Below are 12168 nucleotides of genomic sequence, written 5' to 3'. Positions count from 1 at the left end.
TTCAAACAATTACTGACTATGATTAAATTGCCGTTAACCCATTAATACCCGTTAATTATCAAATGGCGCGTTATTCCGGCGCGTTAATTATCAAAGGCCAAATTGTCAAGTTTTGATTTACCATAACTTTACAAAAAACAATAACTGGTCAAATTTTTGTTCAATTTTAAGCTTAAAACAACAGCTGAACATTTATTTACTAAATTTCATATATGATAAACTTCTTGTCATGTATATTTCCGACGTACAAAAAATTATTTGGAATCTCTATGATAATTATTTTTTTTTATTAATGAAATTCAAAAAAAGTTATGAAAAAGCATTCTGTGAATGAAATTGTAAGGTAAGTATTTTGTGTGCATGCAGGTAAACCCGGGCAGATGTTTTCGAAAATCATTAATTCTGTTTTTCGACTTATGCTATATTTTTTTTTTCGCGGCACTATTTATTCTCAAACTTTCACCCAGAAATTATTTGTTCGTACTGATACCTAAAAACCACTAGCCCTGCTAAAGATTTGGTAAATGCTCTTTTTTGCCACTTGTAGTTTTGCCAATAGTCCTATTGTTACCCGGGTTGACCAAAATGTTTTTCATACAGTTTTCTTATATGAAAAAAAAAGTATAATACATCATACATTTTCATCCAGCCTATCTTTCATTTTCATCCAATTCCATACGTGGAGCAATTTGTAGGAAAACGTGACGATAAAGGTTTCTCATGAATGAAAATTGTAAAGAAACCATTTTTCGCTACATTGAAATAAAAAAATACATTAGAAGAAAGTTTCAAATTTCGCGTCGATGTAAATTTTGTCAGAAAACAAAAAAAATCAAGGCTTACTTATTTGCAAGAAAAGCCATGGGTTTAGTGAAAAGACTTGTACAGGTGAAATGCAATAGAAGATTCTCCAAGAAAAATTGATGTATTAATTTTCACTCAAAATTATATTTAGAAACCGTAGCATTTTGTATATGGCTAGACAAATTTTGCTCCAAAAATCACTTGGTGGTGGAAGTTTGACAGATTTTTTTAGACAGAATAAAGTCTAACTAATCATACGAAAACAGGAAAGCATCAACTTTCAATTCACGCAAAAATTCAGTAGTCAATTTTGATTCATTTGCACAAAATTTTGAGCGTGGCAATTAATTTAGACAGAAATCCGCAGAAGTTTTTTTTTTTACTTCTGAGCATTTTTTCCAACCATACAAATTCTTTTTTAAATTCAATTATCATATATGAAAATTGTATTATACAGGGGCGGATATAGGTTTTTCTCTAGGGGGGCGGATTTTCAAAAGAATTTCGAAAATTTTATTTTGTCTAATGATGACCAAATTGATTTTGCGAGCTCTCCCAAAGCATTTAAAAGACCCTGTTTTGGCCATAATTTTTTGGAAAGTTTTTTTAAATGAATGGAAGTGTATAATAAACAAACATATTCGTTGTAAGAAATTGTATGATACATTTTGTGGTGAGTCAAGGTCAACCCAGGTACACTGCTTTTCAATTTTCGAACCGCACTATCTCAGCAAATATAGAAGAAACGTTCAGCTGAAAAAAAAGAAAACGTTTTCTGACCTGCATTGTCAGTCATGTTTTCCCTGAAAATTTCCTCTAAAGTTATTGTTTTTTTTCTTGATTGATTCTTTTCTGAACTTGTAAGTTGAAGCCGTATTCTGAAAACTAATAAAAAAAATTGACATCCATCGAACAGACAGAAAAGCTATTCGTAGCTAATTTCTTCCCGCTGCTTTCTAGACATCAAATTACAACCCTGATCAAAAATTCGGCTCATCCTTCCTTATTATTGACATTTAACCTTCAAAACTTGAAATCTTTTTTGTATTTTCCTAATTCAAGCTGCTTACTGCCATTTCTCTCCAATTGTTTTGGTCAAATTGCTTAAAAATAATTTGAAACGTTTTCCTCAAAATATGATTATAGTTTTTCCTCAAAATTTTCATTGGATTTAACTGTTCCACTATTTCATCAATATTTAGTTGCATACTGCTTTAGGTTTGCTTTATTTGAATTTTAACCAGTTTGAAGATGTCAAAACAACTTTTTGTCCTCGTCGCATTTATTTGACTGGTTTTGATTGTAACTTTTGTAGTTATTGTGTTTTTGAGAGAATTAACAAAAGTTAAAACATATTTGTATCATCTCGTTTATAATTCATAAGGCCTCGACAAGGAACTATGGTATTTAGAAGTCTCACGAAAAGACATTTTTTCAGAGGCAGCACCCATTTTTCAGATTGATCGATAAATTGGTCGTTTTTCGACGTCAAACTATTGAATAGTTCATTATTAAATCTGTTTATTCTTTCACTGACTGATGCCATATGGTACCGGTGCCATTATGATCCCGGTCTGATATTTCGTTTATAGACGGAGGCGGCTTCCAATTTTTAATTTTTAATGGATATATGAACATAAACTCAATAAAATGTCACTTTTAAATTTTACCAATAAGTCAAATAGTGTCTTTCATTAAAATGTGAAAACACAATAAAATGTTATATTTAAAATTTTGGCAATAACTCAAATAACGTCTTTCATGAAAATTGGACAGTTTTTTATCAAAACAAATATTTGCCATACAAACTTACGCCATAATTATTGTCGTCCGTCTATATTTTTGGTGGCTCCGCAAATAAATTTTTCCAGTTATTCTCGCATTCAGAAATTCACCTGATTATAAAAATTATCCATAAAGTATATTAAAAAATAGGAAATGTTATCCAAAGTTCTCTATGCGACAGCGGTGTTATTGATATTTTGTTGGAGCAGCTGTTCAAATACTTCGCCCGAATCTTTCTCAGGGGGTTATGTGGGTTACGATTTAATGCAAGAAATTTTCGCAAATTCCTCTCCGAGTTTGAGACCCGTTACAGACCATAGTCGCAACACTACTGTGTTTTTCCGGCTTCTGCTGTATCAAATTTTGGGGGTGGATAGTGTCCAGGGGAAAGTACACTTACATTTTTGGGCCGAGATGGTCTGGCTTAATGAGCTGATCAGGTTAGTTTTTGCTATTTTGAATGTATATCTCAAAAAATAGATTTATCTAAATTAGAAGATATTTTTGAATAGTTGGGTATAATTGAAGAAACTGGTATAATAAAAATTTTATTTAGAAGCCAAAACTTATAACCATACATTCCATGAAAATGTACGCTTACAACAAAGTTCGGCTATAAAGTGTCAATTCAAACACATAATTTAAACTAAATTATACCATATGCTGGCCTTTCTGGTTTTCTTCAAAGATTTTTTTAAATTGTTATGAGTTCTGTATATCATAATCGAATCTTTTACACTCTTGGAAACGGAATTAGTGTTATAATGTTATAAAAACAGCTATCTTACTTACCTTCACTTGTGTTTTTCCAAAATTGGTCAGCTTAAGCTTCAACTGAAGAATTACTACGATAAAAAAATGCCACACCCTGTAGTTAAGTTATGGGGTGGTATGCCGAGGACAGGAGCCCTTTTTCTTCAGGATTTCAACACTGATCGCTGAAAAGCTCTCCCCAAAAACGCAAAGTTTTGGTCTAAAGATCTTTTTGGATAGTTTTTTTTCATCAAAATTTGGTATGCGGCCCAGAAAATTTTCTCAAATTGTGGTTTTGTTAGTGTTTTTGAAGAGTTCAGGAACTTAAGTTGGTTGTGAGTTAGGACCGATGGGTATAACTCATAGAGTAATTTCGGATAGGGTACACCGTCTGCTCGTCACGCTATCTTATTTTCGGCCGGATAGATTCGTGCAACTTCTTAGTCTAATACCGATCCTAATCTTACTCTTATACTATCTAGTCTCAGGTTGTTTAACTAGTCTCTGCTAGGCTCAATAGATCTAGGGTATACTGGTTTATTGCGGCTGCTGAAGTACTCGGGAGAGTTCAACTAACTTCTAAGTTAAATTCAAATCTCTCTGGTGCTGAAATTACAAGTAATTTCAGCACTTACAAATAAGTGGATTGTTAGTCAGATGGATCATGATTGGTTAATATTAAATACTTTACATTGGTAAAATATCTAATTTATCCAATCATAAAATGTAGTTTAGATCAGGTTCCACCCATCCGGGTTTTACCGAGTTTTTTTAGAATAGTCTTTCTGCAATTCAAAGGATGGATGATGGACGTTGGTATTTGGCGAACATCTTATTTCTTCTGGGTTTTCTTATTAGAGAAGTCCCAGATTCAATCGTTGTGTCTTCTCAAGACAACGACTGGGTTTTCGCAACAAACTCAAATCTGATTTCAGAATGGTTGGCTATGTCAGGTTTTTCTGTTTCATTGATGAGAACTTCTTTGTGTTTGACCTTGTCTGGGAATGGCGTGGAGATTGTGCGTGGGGGGGATGCCTGGTTACTCGGATCTGTACGTATACTTGAACATCGAGGTGGTCATTGGTCTAGTTCAATGAAGTCCTTTTCTGCGAAGTCAAGTCGTACTCTAAATCCTTTGAGTTGTGATTGTGGGCGGCATATTGATTGTAGTTGGCCATTCTTTCTCGAGTGTAGTAGGGTCGTTTTGTCTTTGGATGTTCGTCCTTGGTGTTGTATTCTGATCTATGTATTGCATAATGTAATTTACATTTTATAAAACTTTTATTAGTTTAATATTTTTTAATTATGATTTTAGTTAGTTGTTTTCACAAAAGCTTTTTGTTTTAGTTCAGTTATTTTGAAGAGTTACTCACCCTTGAGTAGCTCTTATTAAAAATAGGAGTGTGGTCACAAAGCGTGGATGTAGCACGGTGGGTTAGGCCAGGAGTGGGAGTATGATTGCATGCGGTTTTTGTGAGAGGTCCTGTTATGTGACAACGTTTTATGTTGGGTTTGTTGTGGTTTTTCTTATGTTTTGTTGGTTGTGTCCTTTTTTCAAAAATCAAATTGTTTGTGGTATGGGTTTGTCTTTCGACTTTTTTGTGTTTTATTATTTCTTTCTTAGACTTTATAATAGTCTTCAAAAGAATAAATTATCCAGTTTTAAACTGGGTTAATCCGGTTTGGGTACCGTTGGTTTCCTTTTCTTAGTCATGCTGTTATGCTATGTGTTGTGGTGTTTAGTAAGCTGCATTGGTTAGTTTTGTTTAGTATATAATTCCTTTCCAACCGGGTTAAAGGAAAGTTTGAAACTTGTTATCGTGTGTTAGAGTTGTTGAGTTGTGAAAGCTTGAAACTGAAATTCATTATTTAAACAATTCTTCGTGGGCGAGCTGTGCGAGTTTGGATAGAATTCTTGTGCGAGTGAATGAAAATATCAAAAGGTTAGTACTGCATTTGCTTCTTAGTAATTTACTACATAGAATTTTAATTTTACTGCTAGTTGTTGGGGAAAATTAAGTTACAAATTTTCATCATTATTAGATTTACTGCTTGTGGGGGCAAAATTTATAAATTAAATTACTGCATTGGTATTATATTTATTTAATTGTTGGTGCAAAAATTTAATAGGGTTTTAAACAGTTTTGAAGAAGTTTGCTATTTTTTATTTTTCTTTTGTGAATTTTTCAGATGATCGTTGGATGAAGGCTAAAATTCTAAAGAAAACATGGATAAAGTTTGGTGAGTTTCTAATATTTTAATTAGTTAGTAATATGTATAATTCATACTTACCTGTTAGTCGTCGGGGAAGAAACCGTGGGGGAAGATGTCGTGGATGAGATCTGAAGTTGTTAGTAATTTAGCTAAAATGCGGATGGTATTTTTAGTTTGAAGTAGTGGCCAAAGCAATTGAAGTGCTTTAATGGTGGTTAGTTCTTCAGTGCCAACTGCAAATTCATAAGGTGTGTTTTGGATTAGATTATATAATTTGTGATTGAATTTAGTGTTATGGATGAATTCTAAAATGGGGATTTCTATAGGTTGTACAAACTCGTGTGGGATAAGGAAGGGTCGGGATTCTTCTGCGTTGAAGGTCTTGGTGATGGGACAAAAAATATACATTTGGGTTATGGGATCATAATTTCCAAGAATACCATGAAGGTTAGTATCTTTAATGCAATATGTGAAGTTAAGAAAGAATGGTGAGGTGTATTTGGAATTGATGAATTGAAAACGATGGTGTGGTTGTCTGGAGGGAGTGTGTAGGTCGAAGTGATTTTGGATAAAACGATAATAAGTATATGTGTGTGTTTGTTTAGTGCGCAATATAATATCGTGTGAGCAGTGCAAATCTCTTTCATGTGGTGCAAGGAAATGAAAGGTTAGTGAAAATATTTGAAAGCGTTCTTTAAAACTTTCGTAGGCTTGTGTGTCTGTTAGTGCTTCTGAAATAATGTGGTCAAACTTGCGATCGAAGATATTTAGTGTAAATACATATGGTGTTTTAATGAAAAATTTCTCGGTGATTTGTGGGTTAGCGAAGCGATCGTCGTCTAAGAATTGATCTTGGTTAGTTCTGATGATGTTATGATCGTAATATTCTAGTGTATATTCATTTGCTCAGGGTGCAGTGTGTGTTTTTAGTGATTTTTTATATCCAATGTAAGTAAATTGTCTAGGTGTTAGTGGTGTAGTGAGTCGATATAGCATGTCCTTATTTCGTTCTATATCGATGTGAGTGTTAGATAAAGGTAAGCAAAGGGGATTAGTAAAATGATAATATGAGGTCCAAGGAAGGGTAGGCATTAAAACGTGTTCGTCTACAAAGTTACGTGTCTCGTTAGTGTCGTGAGGGGTGTTTAAGGTGTATTGTGGAAATGAGGGTAAGGTGATAGCTAAAAATTCTTTTGTGTTAGTGTGTTTTGGATGGTTGATATATTCACGGGCTGTTCCTGGTTTCGCTGGGAAAGGATGGTTGGGGAACTTTCTTTTAAAAGTGCGGTAAGCTCTATTAGTGCTGAGTGAAGATTCAGTAGATGTGGATGATGGTGCTAATGATTCAGTATAAATTGAAGAGGGTGTAGGGGTAGGAGGGTTGGATGAATCTATTGTGGATGAAATCTGGTTTATGGTGGGGGTATCAAGGTGGTAGGGTTGTTGTTGTAATGTAATAAAATTATCTAGTTCTGGGGAGATTCGGGGGGTGTCTGGAGAATGAGATGATTGGTCTGATTGAAGTGAGGAGTAGGTTGGAGTGACTTGGGAAGCATAAGAGGGTGTAGAATTGGTTGGGTCAGGGTTATTTGGTAGTATGGGTTGAAAAGGGGGTTGGGAAAAATTTGAGGAATTGGTGTGAAAATTATTTGATGGAGATGGTTCAGAGTCGGAAATTCATCGGGGGTTTCAATATTCGGGTTATTGAGTTGTGAGATGGAGTATAAAACTGAGATGTGTGAATTAGTATCGGAATTCATGCCGGATGTTACATTACTGGTGGGGAAATCGGGTGGCGGAAAAGCAAAAAGTGGTATTATTGGGATTGGAGTGGTGAGGTTGGTTGGGTGGGAATTTGATCGGTGTAGGGATCCAAGTTGTCGGCTCATAGTGGGCTAAAAAAATTATTATTTTGAGACTGAAAAGCGGTGGTATGGGGTTGTTCTATAATTTGTTCATAAGTATTTTCATCTTGTGAGTGGTGTGGCATTATATGTTGGATGGGACTTTGTGATATGGTTGGTCTAAAATTTTGATTATGTGTTATGGCTAAATTTCGAAAATTACGTGGGACTAGGGATAATGGATGGTTATGTGGTAGGGGTGGTAACTGTGGTGCTGTTGGTGTTGTGTCTACATTGTTATGTTCTTCGTCGTATGTGTTCTGTCTTGTTGCTATTTTTGTGTTATATTCTTTTATTTGTGCGTCTAAAAGAATTTTGTTTATAGATGTAGAAAAGATTCCAAAAAATCCTGCAAATAGTATGCGTGCTACACTTGCTTGTCTATTGACTTGTGTGTGTATAGCACATGTGTTATAGATTCCTTTTAAGAGTGAAAAAAGAAATCCAATAAAGTTAAACATTGCGTATAAAATAGTCAGTTTTTCTAAGATGTAGTAGGGCCATCCTAGAAAATCAAGAATTTCATTCTTGAGTGTAACAAAGCTAAAAATATTGATAGGTGATATATCTTGGGGACGGTATTTTTCACCGTTTAGATATATATAATCTTTAATGTCTTTAAAATATCCGCTATAGTCTTGCGTATAGATGTCAGCAAATCCTGCGGTTTCGGCAAGTTTGCGTAAGTTTTGGTCAATTGATTGTCTTTGTATTGTGTCCATTTGTGTTAATAATTCTTGGAATTGTTGTGTTCTAATGTGATGTTGAATATCTGATTTTGAGTATATTCCTATTGATTGTAAGTCTATATTTGGGTTTCGAGCGATAGCGCGAACGCTTTCTGGTGAAAATTTTTTGAGTGATTGCATTAATGTGGGATATGGGGTGAGAAGGTAATATTTATCTTCATCAGGGTTTAGTTGTACTACGTTGTTGCTATTTTCTGATCCACATGGGACTGCGGTATCCCAGAAATAGGTTCTTCGTGAAAGTGTGTCAACGAAATGTACTTTATTCTTATAAAAGATAGGGATTCTTTTATAGCATCGTTTATCTTCAAAAACGTATAGTGGTGATACTTTTTTAGTACAAGTATAAATACATAAGATGTTTCCATCATAGTCTAAAAAATTTGATCTATTTCCTGATAGTAAATATCCTGCGTAGGGTATTTTTAATACTGCTAGTGCAAGTGATTGTAATATTTGTGTTCTTTCTAATTCGCATAGTTGGTGTAGTGTTTCTAATTCGGAGAGTGACATTTCTTGAAAAATTCGGCTAATCGTGTAGTCTAGTTTCATATCTAAGTGAATAACATAGTGGATATTACCAAAATATGTACTATTCATTAGTGATAGTTCTTGTAAACGTGTACTTTGATCGTCTTGGGGCTTTAAATGTCCACCAGGTTGACCTGTATTCTTTTGAAAATTAACTGGTATATATGATGTTCCTTCATTTAGGGGATGACTTGTGGCGTATGGGTCGACTTTTATTTTTCCAGTGGTCATGTCGAATCCATTTTCGTATTCAACTAATATTTCGGAGTATTGTGTTTTATGAAGTGGGTTTCTGTATTTACATGCAAGTTCTGTTTCCTGATATATTTGAAAACGTGTTAATTTATTTTCTATATTTTGAATGTTTCTAAAATTAGAACTTATTTTTCGTAATGGATTTCCTTGTTCATATGGTATTGATTGTATAAAATATTTTTCGTGAAATTTTATCATACGAGCGTGTATTTTTGCTACTTGAAATGTTGTACATGTGTCTTCGGGGAACCAAACAATTGTTGCTTGTGTTCTTGTTGTAGGGTCGCAATAACCTTGGTAGTTTTTACAAGGTAATCTAATTCCTTGATAAATCATTGTGTTGTCTGATAAATCTCGTGTGAGTTGTATTTTTTCGAGTTGTATTTTCCAATCGAAAAACATTATTTCTTGGTATCCTTTATTTTTTGTGTCTGCTTTGCAGTTTGATGGGTCATTTATACCAATGTGTGGTATCCAGTGTTCATCGTGCATGTCATAGGTTAATCGTCCGTGTGCGCCGTTATATGGGTACTTTTCATCTAATTTTATATGTCCTTGATATCTTTCAAGTTCTGCTTGATGTACAGAATCTGAAAAAACTTGGAAATATACTAACTTTCTATCTGTGTTTTTATTTTTTGTGATGTTTAGTCGGAGTAACTCGTTATTACAATCTTCGGGATTGAGATGTAAAAGTCGTTCTATATTACTCTGGTAGAATGATTCATGGTCAAGTCGGTTTTTATTTCCGTTTGAGACTTGTGAACAATGTACTTTCTTTTCAGAAAATGTTGCTGTGAATTTATATCCTATAACTGTAGTTGCTCGGGCTTTTGAATAAAGTGTTGCTATTTCATTTGTAGTTTCTATGGCTTGGGGTTCTGTTTCGCATTGTGATACTTGATTTATTGCATACTTATGTAGTGTTTTTTGTTCGTTTTCTTCACAATCGTAATGTGTTACTAATAAATCTTGGGGTCCTGTGCGGGGAGAAGGGTTTATGTTTTGATTTGAGATTATTAGAAAAAGGAGTTGGAGAAAAATTAATAATTTTAGAATATACATGTGTATGATAATCCTGCGTTTGGGTTATAAAATGTGATGTAACCAATTGTCTTTTTGGTATATCTGTCGTATTTATATATTACTTCAGTGGTTATAAATGGTGGTGGTAGTGATTGAGCTGTTATGTTTGGTGGGTTTAATGGGTAGGGATGTTGAGTAATGTTGTTTAATTTAACTGTGATTTCAAACTTTAATTGTAAACTGTTTTGTTGGAGTATTTGGATATTGTGATCACGGATATCGTCGTGAATGTCTTGTCGGTATTGTAATCTATTAAGTGCCCAGTTGTGAAGGCGATTACTTTCTAGATGTTGTCCAAATAATGGTGGAGGGGCTGTAAATGTATTCCAATCTAGTCTTAAAGGGATATTTGTTGATGATTGTTCTCGATATCTGGCGTCGAGATTATTTGGAAAATTTAAGTTAAAAGGTGGTGGTGAAATCTGGCTTATTGATGGTGTTGATGGTAGTGATAATGTTTCTGGTAGTGATGAGGATGTTGTTGTATCCGTAGAAATATCTATTGGATCATTGACTAAATTTAGTTCACCTTGTGTAAATGAATGTGTTGTCCAATATGGTAGTCGTGATGCCTGGTTTTGGGGGGTTAAAGGGATTTTCACGTATTTGTTCAGATGTTGGTGTTGAACCTAAGTAATCTGATGGTAGGCTTGAGGTGCTACGTTGTGAAAGAAGCGTAGGGGTTTCTGGTAATATACCAATGGGGTTTTCTGGAGTGTTTTGTGATGGGGATTGAGGTATGTCAAAATGAACTCGGGGAGTTTGAAAATTTCTGTTTCGTCGAGGATGTATAATTTGTCTATTTATTTCGACTGTATTTTGGTTTTGACTAGGATTTCTTATTCTACTTAATTCTTGTGGTAGTGTTGGGTATAAGTTATATGTTGGTTCGCTTAGAGGTGCTTGTCGTTGAACTGGTTCTAGTGGTTCTGATAAACGAGCGTGTCGTTCTTCAAAAGTGTATGGGTTATCTTGAAAGGAAATTCGTGTAGATGTTTGAGGATTTTGGGTAGTTGAAGGTGTTGTTGGGTTATCTTGGGATGATGTCGGTGAAGACTGACTTTGTGACTGTTGGGTAGCAATTTTTGATAGCTTTTTGGTCTATTCTTTTAGTGAAAAAGTTAATGTTTATTATAGTATTCTTCTAAGAAAAGAATTAGGAGGATTGTTGCTAGAGCGAATGTGATGATTGCTTTCTTTATACATTTGCATATGGTCAAAATGAGGGATGATAGAAATTTTATGAAAATTACAAATAGTAGAAAAATATCAGTTCTACTGAAAATAGTTCGTATCATTTAGACAAGTTGTATAAATCGTACCTGTGGATATAATCAAGGGTTTTTAAAAGTTGGAGAAAAAGTTCGAATATAGTGTAGAAAATTAAAAAAATAGTACAAAAAATGATTAAAATTATTAGAAAAGATTCAAGGATATCAAAAAGAAATATTATGAAAGTTTCAAGTATCGTAAAAAATTGTTTGAGGTTTTTGATAATTTTAGTGACTGTTTGATAGAAGAGCATTTAAGAAATGACTTCGTGATTGAATATTTTTTGTTGTTTGGGGCAATTTTCAAGTGTGGTCGGATTATTTATTAGTTTTTTGACAAGTGGGTTGAGTTTTGTAAAAAATTGTTGGGGGCAATTTTTATGGTGATTGGGATGTCTTCTTTGTCTTTATTTTCATTTGTCAAATGATCTGGGGTATTTTTGAGATTTTTATACTTTAGGCTAAATAAAATGGTCGTTTTTTTACTTTAGGCTAATTTAACATATTTGTTTGGGGGATATTTGAGGTCTGAGTTGGGGAAATATTGTTGATCTTTGGTTTATTAGACAAGGGAGGGTTATGATATTATGGTGATATTTATTTTAGTTGTCAAGTTGGAGTGGTTTGCTTATTTTTGACCTGGAGGTCGTAGAGTTATAGTTATAGATATGCCTGGAGTTTAATATTTTTCGTCTAGTTGGTTTGTGTTAAAGTTATAGAAGGTGACGGATTGGATGAATCCTATTGGCTAATTTTGAACTAGAATCGCTGCGTGTTTGTCAGCATGTTATCTTGAAAATTGAAAGTGTAAAATGT

The 12168-nt window shown here is 33.9% G+C and overlaps 1 protein-coding gene across 3 annotated transcripts in view; it reads left to right on the top strand.

Moving 5' to 3' along the window:
- LOC134846087 (neuronal acetylcholine receptor subunit eat-2-like) overlaps positions 1-12168 on the top strand; it is an 85530-nt gene that overhangs the window by 6753 nt on the left and 66609 nt on the right. For 2 of the 3 annotated variants that reach the window (XM_063863295.1, XM_063863292.1), the window contains exon 1: positions 2706-3029. The exons of the other annotated variant lie outside the window; for it this stretch is intronic. In XM_063863295.1, coding sequence (XP_063719365.1) covers positions 2743-3029 — 287 coding nt within the window. In that variant the 5' untranslated portion in view covers positions 2706-2742. Of the gene's footprint in view, positions 1-2705; positions 3030-12168 lie in introns of those variants that run through there. 3 annotated transcript variants of the gene reach the window in all.

This window comes from Symsagittifera roscoffensis, chromosome 5, assembly GCF_963678635.1.
Source record: "Symsagittifera roscoffensis chromosome 5, txSymRosc1.1, whole genome shotgun sequence".
In the NCBI taxonomy this organism is placed as follows: domain Eukaryota; kingdom Metazoa; phylum Xenacoelomorpha; order Acoela; family Convolutidae; genus Symsagittifera; species Symsagittifera roscoffensis.
The sequence above is the reverse complement of the archived record's forward strand: the minus strand, read 5'-3'. Positions and strand labels throughout refer to the sequence as shown.